We start from the raw sequence: 19,072 nt of genomic DNA on the forward strand, positions 1-19,072 counted from the left end.
AGAAATGTGGAAGACAATAGCTCTTGCATCACGATAACGCATTCGGAAATTCATCCGTGTTGGTGCATGACTATTGCACAGAAACCGAAATCACTGTGCTGCTTTCATCCTTCCTACTCCCCAGACCTGGCTCCAGCGGCCTTTTTTTTTTTATTTCCAAAGTTGAAAACCACGTTGAAAAGACGAAGATTTACAATGACAGACGAGATAAAAGAAAATTCTCAGACGGCACTTTGCGCGATCCAGCAAGTCGCGTACCAAGATTGCTTCCAGAAGTGGAAATGGCGGTGGAGACGGTGTATAAACTGTGAAGGAGGGTATTTCGAAGGAGACCATGCACAATAAGTAAAAGGTAAGCGCAGAAAATCTTTGTGCACAAAGTTCCGGAATTTTTTTGAACAGACCTCGTAAGTGCAATAAATATGTCTTTGCAGCCTGTCAATCCAAACATCTATTTATCAATATTTCCGTAAATAATGTAATTTTTAAAACTTTTATTTTTTATTTTGCGGGCGTTCTAGAATAGTGTGTAAAGCTCTGCTTGATCAGAAACTAATTATAGAAAAAATAGCTTTCATGAATTATTTCTTTCCGTCGCAGTACTGCTGCAAAAATATGCACACTGCGTTACTATTAATGTTTGCTGTAAAGAAAATGGCTGTGTTTGAAATATGAAGTAAATATTTGTGGCTCATTACTGATTTTTGTACATGTCATCGCCATGGTGTGTAGTAGAAGAAAATGAAAGTACATCTGTACTCTTATTTTTTCCGGGTACATACCATGACGAAGACAGGTACAAACATCACTAACGAGCAACAAATATTTATTTCAGGTTTCAAACACAGTCTTTTTGTTTACAGCTTGCAATATGTGCATATTTTCGCAGCGTTACTGCGATGAAAAGAAAATTTTGATATGAAGTTGATTCGGAAATAGTTTCCAGAACTAATTTACACACGCCAATAGCAACATGCTGAAAATGAATAGGCTATAAAATGCCTTCACAGCCGAAACTGTTCCACGCCTCCTTTTTATTATCTCGTAACGTGCCCTATGGAATAGGCCTACTGAATGGTTAAACGTGTGTTAAATGTTATTGTTGATTTCTAAATATTATTTGCTGTCCTAAAAGCGTCACTCCTGTCTCTCCACATGCAAAGTATTATCTTACGAGCATGAGAAACGCAATCGGATTCATGTGAGAGCTAATGAAAGATTTGTGTTTGTCACAGGTGAAGAACAGCCTCATTCTAAATTGTGTTTATAAAACCGTCAAAAATACCAACAATATTATAGACACAGCTGCTCTTCTTTGATAGACAACGTGAAATATTTATAGACACTAAATAACTTGCGCAGCATATAAGAACAGACATGCATTCGGATAAAAAGTTATCTTGTCCACAACACACGACTGCGCGCGGTCTAATTGCCATAAACGGTAATATCTTAAGGCAACATCACAGCGTTAACACTGGTTTAGATAAAAAATTGGAAACTCACACTATTACTTCCAAAGTGATATTAAACCATCGTAACAGAGCAAATAAATTAAAATGCGGGCTTTCAGCCATTGGTAGAAGAATGTGAATTGTTTTGATCAATTCTCAACAGTTTTATGGCATTCACTCGACCTAGAAGAATTGCCTACCGAAACTTTTGTCTCATAATAATATTCGAACAAGATGACAGTGTATTATCTCTGTTAACGTATAACTTAATTTTCAGACTAGTAGAGTGTCCGCTTGCCATTGTTCCATTAAATCTCCGTACACAGCGCATAAAGGGTATACTGCTGAAACAGTAAGGATGTATATCAAAATTAATTCTGTAACACAGCTTCAACGACATGATTTACCATTCAACATTGACTATTGGTGTCCAGCGCGTTGTCAGATGTTATCATTCGATATTCGAACAAAGGTAGCTGCAGTGGGTGGAGACAACTTTGTGAAAATGACAGGTGTATGGTGCTAACGTGATGATAGGGGACTTACCAATGGTGGCGATATACACGTCGTAATAGCGTTCGTCGCAATAGCGGTGTACGATGCACGTCTTGCCTACGTTCGAGTCACCCAGGACCAGAACTTTGTAAGTCGCAGCAAAATCAAGCGCCATCTTGCTCGATGTGACAAGTACAGGAACACCCAGCGATTCGCTAGGCGAATACCGTCTGCTGCGATACGCGAATCGATCGGCACGGAAGCGAACGCATCTGCGCGCGCCGGCCGCCCGAGTGCGACTGCGCCAGCGTCAGCGTCAGCGGAAATTTCAGCAACGGTAGACGGCAAGGCGCCATGTTACCACTCGTGGCGTGGTTGGAAATGATAGTTAAATAAGATCTGCGAATGTCATTAAAAAATTACATCATACCATGTAGAACGTCACTAGCGCTAGCTTTAAACACAAACTGTACTTTTCGTATTGCCGCGCCGTTAGTTCGCACAGTCTGCTGTTAACTCAGAGATCACTGTGTGTACCACAACCAACGAGGTTAGAATCTAGCCACCTTGATCACAACTTAACTGCATTACTGTCATACTATCAGGACTATTAGCATATTATAGAAGCAAGGAATACTAAGAAGTTTGAGGTCAAGATTAAAACGAAAGAAAGTACTTTTTCAAGTACGCAGGTTCATGTACGATGCAATAGCAGCGAACACCGCAGAAGCAATTTTAAAGCAACCAAGCTGTGAAACATATAACGAGAGACACTTTAAATACTCTTAGCATTAGGAGTACTTGATTTTAATTAAAAATGAAACTATTATTTATTGACTTGATAAGTTGCTCGAGGTATTTGGGGACAAAAATCGACTTTGCATTGTAAACAAATACGAACTTCTTTGGACGAGCTGTCAGTTTTGTTTTGAAGACGGTGAGGTAGAGAATCCATCTCGTCGAATGGCTATACAAAGTGAAACACTGACGAGTATTTATGTGTTCCTCGGCGACTTTCTGGCGTTTGTGCGTAAATAATACCAGTATTTTATGTTTCATAAATCTGTGTTGGTTTTTGTTCCATTGTTGTAAAGTTAATCGCTTGTTATTTATTTCGTACAGTAGAGTTAGTGATGACTTGAGCTTGTTCTTTCAGCTGAAGAGCCACAGATTTTTAGATAGTTACATACTCGTACATCCAGATGTAAACGACGCTGTCCTTGCGCAGAGGGATGAAGAATTTGTTGAAAAACTACTTAATTACCTAGAGCAGCTGCAGGTATGAGGATTATCTTCTGAATATCTTTCATGTCAGTTATGATTTTACAATAATCTGTACGAGACAGGCCGTCGGTGATAAGTTCGGTATATATGACGCGATAAATTTTCTTTCCCTTGTATGCTTGACAGGGGTTGCTGGGAACATGTTCAAGAGAGAAACATTATGGACAGCTTGATGCCACAGAGCCATATTCTTGCTTCGATGAGAGGGAAAAGGCATGCAAGTTACCGAGGCACAGCAGCGATGCAGCGAATACAGCAGAAGACGATAATCCAGGAGTGGAATGGCAAGACAACGCCGCTGGATTCGAAGTAACACCGAGAGCTGAATCATTTGATGCTCTTTTTGAAATAACGCCAAAGGCTGACTCATTGGAACCGCAAGCTGATTGTCACAATTCAGAGGTATGGACACAGTTATGCTTTCTCTCGGCCATGATGTATTATAGTGAAGTGTTTTATACACATCAACCTAGAGTTTGCTTTGCACACGATAGTGCTTTCCAAAGTATGACTACGTGGGTGCTGGTGGCAGCGGTGGAGGAGGAGTGGTTTTTATGTGATTTCACATGCTTTGGGCAGTGCAACCAGCCTACCAAGCAGCTATAAAAGAACTTGCTGTTTAAAATGTGTTCAAAACGTAAGTGTTGATCAATTTTTTTCAGAAATTTGTTAAGTTGCTAATTAAAAAATTGTATTAACTATCAAAATAAATCCTACAACCAACTACAACATTAGAGCATAAAATAAAGCCGTCTTCAGTCCAAAAATTGTCCAAACACAACAGTGCTATACTAGACATAATCTTCTCAATCAATATTCTGCAAACACTGTGAAATGCACGGCAGAGGGTACTTTCTGTTATGCAACACGTTAGGGTTGCTACCTGTTCAATTCGTGTACACAGAGTAACGAGAATGATTGCTCAAACACCTCTGTGCATGCTGCAGTTTATCTAATTGTGCCTTCATTGTCGATATGAGGGTCATATGTGACGGACTGTTGTGTATTCCTAGACTTATCTATTAATGCTTGTCCTTGAAACTTTTTAAGATGACTTTTATGGTATTTTTAGTGTCTGTCTGCAACAATTGAGGCACTCTAGGCGCTACAGTCTGGAACCGCCCGACCGCTACGGTCGCAGGTTCGAATCCTGCTTCGGGCATGGATGTGTGTGATGTCCATAGGTTAGGTAGGTTTAAGTAGTTCTAAGTTCTACGGGACTGATGACCTCAGAAGTTAAGTCCCATAGTGCTCAGAGCCATTTAGCCAATTGAGGCACAAAATGTTACAAACTGGAGCAAGGAACTGAAGGGCATAAGAAGCTGTAGATATTGGCTTGCCAAAACCTTCCCATGTTCTGCCCACTTCAGTTGCCAGTCAACATGCAATCCCAAGACTTAGGTCTAATTTACACATTCTGGTAAGGTATTATTCACTTTGAGTCTAGCACCATCGTGTTTCTTGTTCAGTCGAGAGTTCATACACTTTGTCTTGTTTACATTTAGTGTTACTCTGTTGTTCAATGACCATTTGTGGACATCTTTGACAGCATAATTGTCTTTCTTTTGGTCAGCAGTGTTGGTGTATTATTTGTGATAATTATGGTGCTGTTGTCATTAAACAGCATTTTTTCTCTGTTCTGAACACACTGTGGGAAATCATGACTTGAGATTAAGATATTCTGACTAGCTCCAGCTCTTTGAATGGCTTATCATGTCGCAGATGCTGGTGAATCGCATCGCTTTGATTCATCTGTGTCAGAGTGAACCTCTGTATATCAATGACTATTGAAGCTCCAGTACCTTAGTAATGTCCCACTTGTCAGTATCATGTCTGATGACATAGATGAGTGGATCTGACGACATAGGCGAGTTGATTTTCCCTTTCCTTTAGCTGAGATACTACTGACCAGTCATACCCAAAGCTGTTTGCAGGCACAATTAGAAATACAGAAGCATCCGATTCCACCCGTCTACTTTGACCCATGACGTCACAAATATGGCGGAAGCGACCATCACTACGACTCCAAATGGCGCCTATGACGTCATTACGTAAACATGACAACAAACACGAAAATACATTGAAAAACCAACACACACACGTTCCACAAAAAACATAATGCAACTAACAGGACAAGTGTGGGAAATTGGGGGTTTTTAGGTGGGGACAGAGTAAATATAAACAAATTTAGGCACACACCACCATACCAAACCACACAAAACGACGAAAAAAAACCAACAACACAAAACTCCCCAAATTCCACTAAACACAATATCCTCTGGAATCGGACACTTCCCTTGACCTATATAAGTCAAAAGCAGCTCCCGATCCCACAAATTGGAATCGAACACATCCCTTGACCTATATAGCTCAACATCAGCTCCCAATCCCACAAATAACACTTCCATTGACCTATATAGCTCAACAGCAACTCCCGATCCCACAAACTGGAACTGAACTCTTCACTTGACCTATATAGCTCAACAGCAACTCCCGATACCAGAACACCCACAGCCACAAGCACACATTGGAATCGAACACTTTCTTTGACCTATATAGGTCAACAGAAACTACCGATACCAAGTCATAAAACCCAAAACTACAACCACGTCAACAATCATCACTACCTCAAAAAACACAAAAAACCAACAAAATTGGAATTGAACACTTCCCTTGACCTGTTATCCTTACGGCATCTCCACATACAGCCGTCCCTGGTCTGAGACGCCGGAACTTTAGTAAGCCTCATTTCTTCACAACATACTGAACATTTCACGACTTCATCCAAAATTCTGAATAATTGAAGAAATTTTATTAGAGGCAATGCACTGTCCCCCATTATCGCCAACAACCGAAAACTGTTGACTTTGTCAGTCATATCCATACCTACCAAAGACATAAAAAAAGCAATTTACCAAAATTCACACACGACGAACAGAAGAAAACTACAGTAATGTCGAAATAACGAAACTAAAATTGTTAACTCACTTACAAATATTCCTCTGAAAGCACAGTCCCGGTACCAAGCACATGCAATGCTATCAGTACCACGCACGTGCAATGCTATCACACAAATGAACCCCATATGCCACGTAAAACGCTACCCATAAACACACCATCAGACAGAACCACCAACTGCAACAATATGCCACTCATAAACACGCCACACACGCAAACTAAACCAAAAACATCACCTGACACACCACCAGAGATCACAACTGATCACACAAAATGACATCTACAAACACGCCAATCTCACAAACTAAATTTGGCGCCGTCGTGACGTCACACATCACAACAGCCTTACGTCACGAGTCAAAGCCGACGGGTGGGATCGGATGCTTTGGTCGACCCGCACAATTTTCCGTCAGGACCCAACAGTACAGCGAGGCTCATCTGCTAATCGTTCTGAGCTTTTTAGTTACTATTTCTGTGGGCTGTATGCACTTTCACCAAATATAATTCTGTTATTGATCTAAAGATGAAAACTAGTTTGTTTTCATCTAAAATAATCTTTGTTTATTTTTTAGAAATCTTCAACAGAGGAAGAAAGTGGAGATGAAACTGCCCAAGATCAGGTTGCTGTTGATCAAGAAGAAAGTACAAACTGCAGTGGAGAAGTGGCCAAAGACAACAGTGTTCAGAATAAAAAGGTCAGCAACCACAATAGTTGAGTAATGTATAGTTATATTTATGACTTGTAGCAAATAAATGATGGGAATAGTAAAACATCAACTCACTGTGTAGTCGAGGAGTTGAGCCGTTGACAGGAATGTAAATAAGATGGATAACATCACTGAGTATGTAGGCAGTTATTTTTTTAAAGAGTAAACTAGCAAAAATCAACAACCGTGCCTACATTGTCCGACTTGACAATGGTCCCCTGATGCTGCAGCTCTGAAAGATATTCTCTGAAAGCTTAGAATTTCGAACACACTCAAACTCAGTACCAAAATATAGCATTATAGTCTCAGTACTTTGATTACAATATACATTTTGCTTTTATTCAACATTTTGATATAGAAAAAATACTGATTTACCAAAGTTTGTTACCTTCAGAGTATAAAAAATAAAGTCGTGGACTTTATGAAGATCACTCTAGTAAGGAATTGTACTTAAAGTACGAGGTGTGTTAAAAAAATTCTGGAACATTCGTAATTTCACACCATTGGTGGGTTGATCCAAAATGCGGTTGGCACCCCCGCAAACGCCTGTGTTTAATGAGTAACTGCCAGAAGTTTCATTGTTATATGTCTGTTAGTTATCAATCAGTGCTATCGAGTAGAATGTTGGGATCGACAGAAGCGTCCGATCCCACGCGTTGGCTTTGACCCGTGACGTAAGGGTGTTGTCGTGTGTGACGTCATGACGGCGCGGAGTTTGGTTTGAGTGTGGCTGTCTCCAGTTCTGTTTTATCTTACTTTATTTACTTTTCTGATCTGTTTGTTCTATCTCGTGAGATTTTTTTTTAAAATTTAAAAACACTTATTACATATTTTAATTATCTGTTTCACCCAATTTCTGTTTTAGTTTATTATATTTATCTTTCTGATTTGTTCGTTCTATCCCATGAGATTTTTTTTTTTTAAAAAGACAAAAAACACTAATCAGCTACTGAAGCATCTTTATCTTCTATGGGTTGCAGGGGTTACGACCCCTGGGGAAGTGGGTGGGTATTCATGCATGGCTGTCTTCACTTACACGTTGTAGCTATGCAAGGCATCTAAATTTGTTTATATTTAGTTTGCCCCCCACCCAAAACACCCCATTTCCCGCACTTGTCCCGTTAGTGTCATTAGGCTTCTTGTGGAAAGTGTGTGTGTTTGTTTTTGTTTCCGCCATATTTGTGACGTCATGGGTCAAAGCAGACGGGCGGGATCGGACGCTTCCGTATTTCCAAATGTTATGTCACACAGTTTGCGAATTTTGAGATGGCAGAGTTAAAGGAGCAATGTGTCTGCATTAGATTTTGTGTGAAACTCAAGAAATCCGATACAGAGACACACCAAATGGTGGAGGAAGCCTACGGTGACGAGTGCTTAAGCTGTACTTGGTGTTACGAATGGTTCACACGGTTTAAAAATGGCTCGACAGAAATTACAGATGACACTCGTTCAGGATGACCTTCAGCTTCTTCCAATAACCCTCATGTCAGCAACATCAACAAATTTGTGCATGCCAGTCGAAGACTGACTCTCAGAGAGATTGTAGAAGACTGTAACATTTCAGTCGGATCATATAATGAAATCCGGTAACGGTATCTTGGAGTGCATTGTGTTATCGCCAAGTTCATCCCGAAGCTCATGAGTCGTGACTGGAAAGATCTTCACGTGGCAGTGTGCGAAGAGCTTTTGGATTGCGCAAATGAGAACGATATGTTTCTTAAGAGAATCATAACTGGTGATGAGATGTGGGTCTACGGTTGTGATGTAGAGACCAAGGTTCATTCTTCACAGTGGGTCAGGAAAGGTTCCCCCAAGAGCAAAAAAAGCTCATCTGTTCAGATCAGGTCAAATGTCAAAGCCATGCTGATAGTTTCCTTTGACCTTGAAGGATTAGTTCATCATGAATTTGTACCACAGTGACAACTCCCTCACCCCTTTTTGCTGCTTGGTGACTTTAATGCCCACTATCCCCTTTGGAGATCTCAAAGAACCAGTCTGAGAGGTGTCCTCTTGACTGACCTTCTCAGCAACTCAACCTCATCTGCCTTAACATGTACCCACTTTCCTCTGAGGCTCCACACACACCTATTCCCATTTGGACTTCTCCTTGTGCACTGCCCAGCTTATCTGTTATCTCTAGTGATCTGTTCTCTCTAACACATACTCATGCTATCCACTTGCCAATTCCTACCCCACCTAAGTGCACCTCCAAATGGCAGCTTTCTATGGCCGAATGGAGGCTCGACTTCTCCCTGCAGACCTTCAATGAACAACATTTCTGTAGTTCTGATACCCAGGTAGAATATTTTACAAATGTTATCCTTACCGACCAGAATGTTCTATTCCTCGCATTTCATCTTTACTGCGCCACGTCCAAGTCCCTTGCTGGAGTGAGGTGTGTCTTGACGCAATTCGCAGGCGGAGACGTGCACTCAGCATTTCTAACCATCATTCTACAATGTATTCGTTATAAAGTTGTGTGCACAGTGTTGTCACATTTTCCAAGATAGCAAAAACACTCGTTGGATTTCATTTACTAGTTCTTCTAAAAGTTGTACTCCCTCTTCAGTCAAGTGGGCCAACCAGTGTTAGCTTTCCGGGACCAAGGTTCATTCCCCAATCTCCAGCCTGACTATAGCAGATGATGTCATAGTAAATCCTACTGCTATCTCCAACACTTTGGGCTACAATTTTGTGGGGATTTCAAGCTCCACCAACTATCACCCTGCCTCCCTCCGTTGGAAACGAGTGGAGGGCTACAATGCCACCTTTACTATGAGGAGCTAGATCCTGCTCTCACTTCATCTCAATCCTCTGCCCCAGGGCCAGGTGAAGTTCACATCCAGATGATGCAGAACTTTTCTCTTGCGGACAAGCACTTCCTGCTTCACACATACTACTGCCTTTAGGCAGAGGGCACGTTGCACAGATACTGATGTGTCATACCCTTACTGAAGTCCAGTAAGGACAAACACCTCCCTTCTAGCTACCGCCCCATTTCTCTCACCAGCTGTGTTTGCAATGTTATGGAATATATGATTCCTGCCTACTGGTATGGTGGCTTGAGTCTCGCAGGTTACCAACCACTGCACAGTGTGGATTTTGAGCACTCTGTTCTGCAATTGGCTGTCCTGTCACTTTTTCAACCTGCGTCATGAATGGTTTTCTGCACATTTGTCTCCTCAAGTGGTGTTTCCAGTGCCGTCTTCTTTACTCGTGGAGCAGTGACAATGGCTATTCCTTTTCCATTGACAAAACTGTTTGCATGAATTCCTGGCAGTGTAATTGCTTCCTTACTATCCTTACATTTTCGGCCTGTTGCTCTTCTGTTGATCGAAACTATGAAATTCCTGGGGCTCATGCTTGATAGGCAACTTTCTTGGTCCTCCCATGCGTCTTCCCTGCCTGCCGCTCTATGTGGACCCTCAGTGTGCTACGTGTCCTCAGCAGTACTTCCTGGGGAGCAGATTCGACTACCCCCCTCCATTTATTCTGGTCTTTTGTCTGATCAAAACTAGAGTATGAGCATTTCATTTATGTATCTGCATGCCTGTCTGTCTTATATTGTCTCATTGGAATCTACTGTAGTGGCATCTGTTTGCCCACTGGTGCCTTGTACACTAGCCCAGTTGAGAGTCATTATGCACAAGCTGCTGAACTACCGCTGTCGTACTGCCACGATTTTCTCCTTAGCAGATATGCATGCCATTTGTCTGCCATGTCTGCCTGTCCCTCTTCTCTGTTACCTCATGGAGTTCGCTTTCAGCTATATCCCTGGCAGCTTAACTTCACTCTAACTGCCACTTTCCCAATTGGTGTGAGCCCTTCACCACGTTGGCTTTGTGCGGCGGTCAATGTTCTCCTTGGACTTCATCTGCTTCCTAAGGGTACTACTCCAGCCTCACTCTATTGCCGTATGTTTCTCGACCTTCACACAGAACTTCATGATAGTTCCTTTGTGTACACTGGTGGCTCCGAGAATGACTGTGGTGTCGGGTGTGCCTTCATCATTGGCACCAACGTTTTTCAGTATTCACTTCTGGACCACTGCTTAGTATTTACAGCAGAGCTCTTCAACCTGGCCGGCCGCGATGGCCGAGCAGTTCTAGGTGCTTCAGTCTGGGACCAAGTTAAAATTAAGAGAACATCCAAAAAATACACAAGGTCCATCGACGAGAGCATAGGCTGCAACACTCTTCACTGGAATCCGATTCTTCTTGTCCCCAGATGTTGTAGGCAGTTACATCTCTTTCATTAAAACTTTCAAGTCCAGGTACACTAGACACTCCGCTACCACCTCTCACTATAGCAACAGTGAACCATCCATTTCCATGACAGAATGTATCGTTTATATCCAAGCTAAAATTAAGAGAACATCCAAAAAATACACAAGGTCCATCGACGAGAGCATGGGCTGCAACACTACCACCTCTCACTATGGCAACAGTGAACTATCCATTTCCATGTGAGAAAGTATCGTTTATGTCCAAGCTAAAATTAAGTGAACAACCTAGAAATACACAAGGTCCATCGACGAGGGCGTGGGCTGCAACACTCTTGACTGGAATGCGATTCTTCTTGTCTCCTGCTGTTGTTGTAAGTTCAATGTTTTCTATATTTTTGTAGACTGTTCAGTGACGACGACGACGACAGATCTTTATTTATGAAAATATACAGTACAATCGCCAACAAATTTTACATATTCACATACACCTTTACCTTTAATCCAAATAAATACAGATTCATTAGGATTGAGTTTTCTTTTGTTACGTGTATACAATACAAGTGGAGAAGTAGAATCATAAGCAGATATACCAAAGTCTCTATTAGCAATTTCAAACATATGATAGGTACGATAGGCAATTACATCTCTATCATTAAAACTTTCATGTGGAGGCCCAGCTTGGGGAACTATGCTTTATAAATTTTTTCAAACTGACAAGACAGACAAGAAAAATCGCATTCCAGTCAAGAGTGTTGCAGCCTCCGCCCTTGTCGATGGACCTTGTGTATTTCTAGGATGTTCACTTAATTTTAGCGTAGACATAAACGATACTTTCTCACATGGAAATGGATGGTTCACTGTTGCCATAGTGAGAGGTGGTAGTGGAGTTTCTAGTGTACCTGGACTTGGAAGTTTTAATGATAGAGATGTAATTGCCTATCATATGTTTGAAATTGCTATGGTTGCAGGTTCGAATCCTGCCTCGGGCACGGATGTGTGTGATGTCCTTAGGTTAGTTAGGTTTAAGTAGTTCTAAGTTCTAGGGGACTGATGACCTAAGATGTTAAGTCCCATAGTGCTCAGAGCCATTTGAACCATTTGAATCTTCAACCTGTGTCCGACAACACAGTACATCCGGCGACACAGGCTTATGAATTGTGTCATCTGCTCAGAATCTCTCAGTGCCCTTCAGAGCCTCTGGGTGCTGTACACCACCCATCGTGTAGTGCAATGGCTCCAGGAAAGCTTTCACTTGCTCACTCTCGAAGGAGCCACTGTGACTTTTATGTAGGTTCCTGGTCACACCAGTCTGACGGGAAACGAAGCCGCTGACGCTGCTGCCAAGGCTGCAGTCCTCCTATCTCAGGCCGCTAGTTCTTCCACTCCCTCTGGTGATCTCTGTGTTGCCGTTTGTCAGCAGGTGTTGTCACTTTGACATCACCACTGGTGTTCCCTTCACGGGAACAATCTCCGTGGAATTAAACCTCTCCCAAGGGCTTGGTCGACCTCCTCTCGACCCTGTCGCTGTGAGGAGATTATTTTAGCTAGGTGCATATCGGGCACTGTCTTTTTAACTATCGCCGTTTGTTAAGTGGTGATCCCACATCACATTGTGCTCATTGCCCACAACTTCTGACTATTCACCATTTCCTGACGGATTGCCCTTTTTTGTAAATCACTTAAATTCTCATTTATGATTGCCGTCTGAGTTATCGGCCATTTTGGCGAACAGCACGCAGACTGTCAACCGCATTTTACTTTTTATCCATCGTAGCAATATGGTGAAGGACATTCAATCTTTAGTTCAGGACCTCCATTGTCTCTATGGCGTATTTCTACATCTACATACATACTCTGCAAGCCACCTGACGGTGTGTGGCGGAGGGTACCCTGAGTACCTCTATCGGTTCTCCCTTCTATTCCAGTCTCGTATTGTTCGTGGAAAGAAGGATTGTCATATGCTTCTGTGTGGGCTCTAATCTCTCTGATTTTATCCTCATGGTCTCTTCGCGCGATGTACGTAGGTGGGAGCAATATACTGCTTGACTCTTCGGTGAAGGTATGTTCTCAAAACTTTAACAAAAGCCCGTACCGAGCTACTGAGCGTCTGTCCTGCAGAGTCTTCCACAGGAGTTTATCTGTCATCTCCGTAACGCTTTCGCGATTACTAAATGTCCTGTAACGAAGCGCGCTGCTCTCCGTTGGATTTTCTCTTATCTCTTCTATCAACCCTATCTGGTACAGATCCCACACTGCTGAGCAGTATTCAAGCAGTGGGCGAACAAGGGTACTGTAACCTACTTCCTTTGTTTTTGGATTGCATTTCCTTCAGATTCTTCCAATGAATCTCAGTCTGGGATCTGCTTTACCAACGATCAACTTTATATGATCATTCCATTTTAAATCACTCCTAATGTGTACTCCCAGATAATTTATGGAATTAACTGCTTCCAGTTGCTGACCTGCTATTTTGTAGCTAAATGATAAGGGATCTATCTTTCTATGTATTTGCAGCACATTACACTTGTCTACATTGAGATTCAATTGCCATTCCCTGCACCATGCGTCAATTCATTGCAGATCCTCCTGCATTTCCGTACTATTTTCCATTGTTACAACCTCTCAATACACCACAGCATCATCTGCAAAAAGCCTTAGTGAACTTCCGACGTCATCCACAAGGTGATTTATGTATATTGTGAATAGCAACGGTCCTATGACACTCCCCTGCAGCACACCTGAAATCACTCTTACTTCGGAAGACTTCTCTCCGTTGAGAATGACATGCTGCGTTCTGTTATCTAGGAACTCTTCAATCCAATTACACAATTAGTCTGATAGTCCATATGCTCTTACTTTGTTCGTTAAACGACTGTGGGAAACTGTATCGAACGCCTTGCGGAAGTCAAGAAACACAGCATCTACCTGTGAACCCCTGTCTATGGCCCTCTGAGTTTCGTGGACGAATAGCGCGAGCTGGGTTTTACATGACTGTCTTTTTCGAAACCCATGCTGATTCCTACAGAGTAGATTTCTAGTCTCCAGAAAAGTCATTATGCTCGAACATAATACGTGTTCCAAAATTCTACAAGTGATCGACGTTAGAGATATAGGTCTATAGTTCTGCACATCTGTTCGACGTCCCTTCTTGAAAACGGGGATGACCTGTGCCCTTTTCCAATCCTTTGGAATGCTACACTCTTCTAGAGACCTACGGTACACCGCTGCAAGAAGGGGGGCAAGTTCCTTCGCGTACTCTGTGTAAAATGGACCTTTCTCCAAGTCCCTGTTTTTAGCGATTTTACCCCCCATCGCTTGGGCTTAATGTGTAGTCATTTTTAACACTGTTTCATCTTCACGTCCTATGTTTCTGACACAGGTGTGCATGACCCTAGTTGTTTGCGTCCCCTACAACAAAACAAACAGAAAACTAGATTACCATACAGGTAGCTCATTTGCCAGAAATGTCAGTATGTTGCCATATTATTTGTACTGTACAATCACATTTGCAACACTAGAACAATGTTTGAACATCAATATGAATTATTAGAGCACAAAGGTTTACATTTACATCGTAAATTAAATGTAGAATCGAATGTGTCGGTTCTTAATTGCAAAAACAGGCACACTTTGTATTTGTTAATTACCATGTCATCTACCATGAATAGGAAACAATGGTTTGACTAAACTGTACATTTTTTTGGCATAGAATCCAAATATGGAATAAATATTGGGGAGGAGATGTTGCGATTGGAAAATACAAAGCTGACTATGCCCAAGCAGGAGGGATGGTTAGGTGGTGGCTAGTTGTAGCACAGACAGATGTCTCCATTACTGATGTTAACTTTTCACCTAGAACATTCTTTTTTTCTTTTTTTTATGCGATGCATTGTTTTTGAGATATTTAGCTGTTTCAAGTTAGAACAGACAATCTGTATACACTGAAAAGACGTGGATGGGTAACCATTCTAACAGTGATACAGCTCGTGAATCGAGAAATCCACTGATGTAATTGACTTTGGCAAAAGGCAGATTGTTATGGCCCAGCACCTGGGAACATGCATCTCAGAAATGGCAATGTTAGTTGGATCTTTATTGGCTACTGGCGTAAGCACCAATGGAAAGTGGTTGAAAGATGGCGAAACTGCAAAAAGACAGTGTATTGGGCATCTGTGCTTCGTCACAGAATGTGGTGGTTGAATGCTTGCCCATCCTGTAAAACATATAGGCAGCAATCTGTGGAAGATCCAATGATGGAGAGCAGTGGTGTTGCAAGCATGAATGTTTCAAAGCACATCGTTCTACACACATTGTTGAACATGATGCTTCACAGAAGACTACTACTACATGTCCCCATGTTGACACGATGACATTGTCAATTAAGAAGGCAGTGGGCAGGGGTAATTCAGATTGGATCACACGTTGATGTAAACATGTCACCCAGTCAGTTGAATCGTGTTCCTCATTACACCAGATTGACAGTCATCTGTGGATACGCCGTCACAGAGTTGAAAAGGTATATGAAATGTGCTGTGTGCCATGGATGTGGCTTGTGGGGGCAGTATTATGCTGTGGAGGACATTCACCGTGGCATCCGTGGGACTAGGAGTAATAGAAGGCACAGTCACAGCTATGCAATATGTACAAAATATTATGGGATACCTGCTTCCCTTCATGCTTGATGTCTTCCCCATGGCAGTGCCATCTTCCAGCAGGATAACTTCATGTGCCACAAGGCCAGAACAGTGCTATAGTGGTGTGAAGACCATGACAATGAACTCACATTGACATGTCTCAGCCACCAAATTTGCCCAGTTTGAACCTGATGGTACACATGTGGGATGCTTCACACACTCAGACCATCGACATGTAATACAGGGTGTCTCAAACAAAAGTTTATATTTGAAGAGCTCTCTGTGCGTGAGCAGCAAGCCAGTGGAGAATGGGGGGCAGGATGGGTTACGTTCATCGCCTGCTTGGCCTTTAGGATCTCAGACGATACGGAGCCCTTCTCGGGAGTGGACTGCACGTTCTGCGTGTGAGAATTTTACAAAGACTGCAATTTGGTATCTGTAATGTGGACAAAGTTTTGCAGTCATCACGGATTGCATAATGTGACTGATGCCTCAAGTATTCCCCTTGTCCGGAAATGGATCAAAACATTTGTGGAGACCGGTTCAACACTGGAAAAAAAGTCTAGATGGTCAAGGTCATCAGAACAGGTGAATCAGTGGAGAGTGCAAATTGGTCCGTTTGTGATGATGCTAACCTCTCCATTCGTAAGCATGCAAGTTCTTTAAATGTACATAGCTCATCAGTGCACAAAATTCTGCAAAATTACTGTTAACTGCACCATTACAAATTCCAGTTGGTACAAGAATTAAAGTCTCAGGATGCCAGGTATAGGCTTCAGTTTGTTAATGATGTGACTGAGTGCCCTTCATTTATCGTCATTTTGTTCTCTGTTGAGACTCATTTTCACCTGACAAATCACATCCAAAAAGCAAAATTGCAACTACTGGAGTGCACCAAATCCTAAACAGAACCAGGAGAAACCGCTTCATTCACCAAAAGTTACTGCAAGGGCTACAATGTCGGCTCGAGTAATAATTGCCACATACTTTTTTGAGGACAGGAACGGTTGTGCTGTTACAGTGAATTTGGAACATTACGTGACAATGATAAATGACTCATTTGGTAACTGAATTGCAAAACATTTCTGGTTATAACAAAAGAACATGGTTACATCAAAATGGAACCACAGCACACACATCTATGCATCTATTCTGTGAACTCATGAAGTGTTTCCTGGCAAACTGATCTCCAGGAGAGGTGACACAAATTGCCCCACGTAATCCAGATTTGAGCATCATGGATTTTTTTCTTGTGGGGATCTGTCAAATCTAAAATATATGTCAATAATCTGACTTATCTGGATCAATTGATAGAAAATATCCGTAGAAAAGTGGCAGCCACCCCACTGTCTATGTGCCGAGCTGTCATGCAAAATTTTGTCATCATTTAAATGAGTGCCATAGGCATGCTGATTTGCATTTAAATGACATTATTTTTAAGAAGAAAATTCCTAACCTGTATATTTGAATAATAAATAAAGATAGTGACCGTAGACTTCAGCCTATATTTTATTTTGACACATCAAATATATACTTTCTTTTGAGACACCCTGTATATGGTAACTGTGTGACCTGTGTGTAGGCGTCTGGTGACACACACCTCTGGAAACCTGCCGGGAATCTGTCATGCAGAATTGCTGCTGCATTGCCTTCCAAAGGTGGTCTGACATGCCGTTAAATGTTTTATTTCATCTGTGTTGTGGTGTAACGTGGAGTCCCACCTCTTCCTCACAATCAGATAAAAGATGTTCATGTGAAAACATTGTTTATGTAGTTAGTATCTAGAGAATCTCAACTGTGCACGCTTTGTTTCATGTAAATGCAGAGGTGATGAAGGAAGCATCGAGAAAGTGTGACAGTGATAGTGTGTCTGCCTGATAGAAGGAGTTGCTTTTGCTTTGGCTTCACGGCTTGGCAGTGTTTTGAAAGGCAGAGACAAAGAGGTGCTATCTACAATGCCAATGCCCAATTGAAAAGCTGAAGGTAAATGTCACTCTCTTCTGTGATGTAACAATATTAACTTTGAAAATGTTTTTCTGGTGAATATGAGACCTGTTCATACAATGCATGTAAATGTTTCATAAGAGCAACAAAATACAGAAGAGCACTTTAAAAGGCAGTTATTTCATTTCATAACTTGTAGATTACGGAGCTCTTACAGCTCTCAACCCTCTACAGACAGAAATGAAGTCGCACGTTGAGAGTTTTTGGCACTGCGTAGCAGGTGCACAGTATGAAGAAACTACGAGAAGGTGTTTATAAGAAAATAGTCAAGGTAAAAGTTCATGAGCAGTATCAGGCTGACAGGTAATTTGTGAGTTTATTGGTTCAATCACAACACATAACCAGAACCCTTTTAAAACTTCAGTGTATGTACACTGATCAGCCAGAAAATTATGACCACCTGCGTGATAGCTGGTATGTCTACCTTTGTCACAGATAACAGTAGCGATATGTCGTGGCATGGAAACAATGAGGCCGTGGTAGGTCGCTGGAGGGAGTTGGTGCCACATCTGCATGCACAAGCCACCCAATTCCTGTAAATTCCAGGGAGGAGGGCAACGATCTGTGACACCATGTTGAATTGCATGCCAGATGTTTGATCACTTTTAGATCTGACAAGTTGCTGTCCAGCACATCAATTGGAACTCACCACTGTGTTCCTCGAACAACTCCATCACATTCCTGGTCTTGTGACATGGTGCATTTAAAAATGCCACTATCATTAGGAAACATGATTGTCATGAAGGAGTGTGTGTGGTCTGCAACCAGTGTACGATACTTCTTGGCCATCTACTGGACCCATGGATATCCTTGTGAATGTTTCCCAGAGCATAATGAAGCTCCCGCCAGCTTGTCTCTGTCCCACAGTATAAGTGTCAAGTAGCTGTTTCCCTGGAAGATGACGGATTCGTGCCCACCCATCAGCAGGATGAAGAAGGTATTGGGATTTATCAGATCATTCAACGCTCTGCCACTTGTAATCTTACCCTCCCACACATCGCTATTATAGTTCTCTGTCTTTGCACAAATTTTAAAATCTACAAGAGGCGTAAGATAATACAAAAGAAAAACTTTTTACTTATCTTCATTTTCTCTTCTTGTTGTTGGCTCCGCTTTTTGTGACCTGGGGTACACTGTTGCGGCTGTAATTTTTATAATGTTGCGGGTTCCTGTTGAACTGTATATTTCTTGAATTTTATTCCTTGTCACATTATTAAATATCACACTGACTTTATATTTTACACATTAAAAAAACAATAATTACATTGTTCTTGACAAACTTAGAAAAATTCTACTTTCATCAGAAGCATG

The 19,072-nt window shown here is 41.7% G+C and overlaps 2 protein-coding genes across 3 annotated transcripts in view; one reads left to right on the forward strand and one right to left on the reverse strand.

Moving 5' to 3' along the window:
* Nucleotides 1-2,157, reverse strand: part of LOC126428443 (ras-related protein Rab-8A) — a 267,599-nt gene extending 265,442 nt beyond the window's left edge. Inside the window, exon 1 of the mRNA XM_050090376.1 lies at nucleotides 2,001-2,157. Within this exon, the coding sequence (XP_049946333.1) occupies nucleotides 2,001-2,124 (124 nt within the window). The 5' untranslated portion in view covers nucleotides 2,125-2,157. The remainder of the gene's footprint in view (nucleotides 1-2,000) is intronic.
* A 708-nt stretch (nucleotides 2,158-2,865) lies between these two features.
* The window catches only part of LOC126428442 (zinc finger protein ZFP2-like), an 86,914-nt gene continuing 70,707 nt past the window's right edge, over nucleotides 2,866-19,072 (forward strand). Inside the window, exons 1-4 of one of the 2 annotated variants that reach the window (XM_050090374.1) lie at nucleotides 2,866-2,975; nucleotides 3,106-3,228; nucleotides 3,360-3,635; nucleotides 6,764-6,886. In XM_050090374.1, coding sequence (XP_049946331.1) covers nucleotides 2,913-2,975; nucleotides 3,106-3,228; nucleotides 3,360-3,635; nucleotides 6,764-6,886 — 585 coding nt within the window. In that variant the 5' untranslated portion in view covers nucleotides 2,866-2,912. Of the gene's footprint in view, nucleotides 2,980-3,105; nucleotides 3,229-3,359; nucleotides 3,636-6,763; nucleotides 6,887-19,072 lie in introns of both variants that reach the window. The other variant, XM_050090375.1, reaches the window with a different exon arrangement.

This window comes from Schistocerca serialis, chromosome 12 (genome assembly GCF_023864345.2).
Source record: "Schistocerca serialis cubense isolate TAMUIC-IGC-003099 chromosome 12, iqSchSeri2.2, whole genome shotgun sequence".
Classification (NCBI taxonomy): Eukaryota; Metazoa; Arthropoda; class Insecta; order Orthoptera; family Acrididae; genus Schistocerca; species Schistocerca serialis.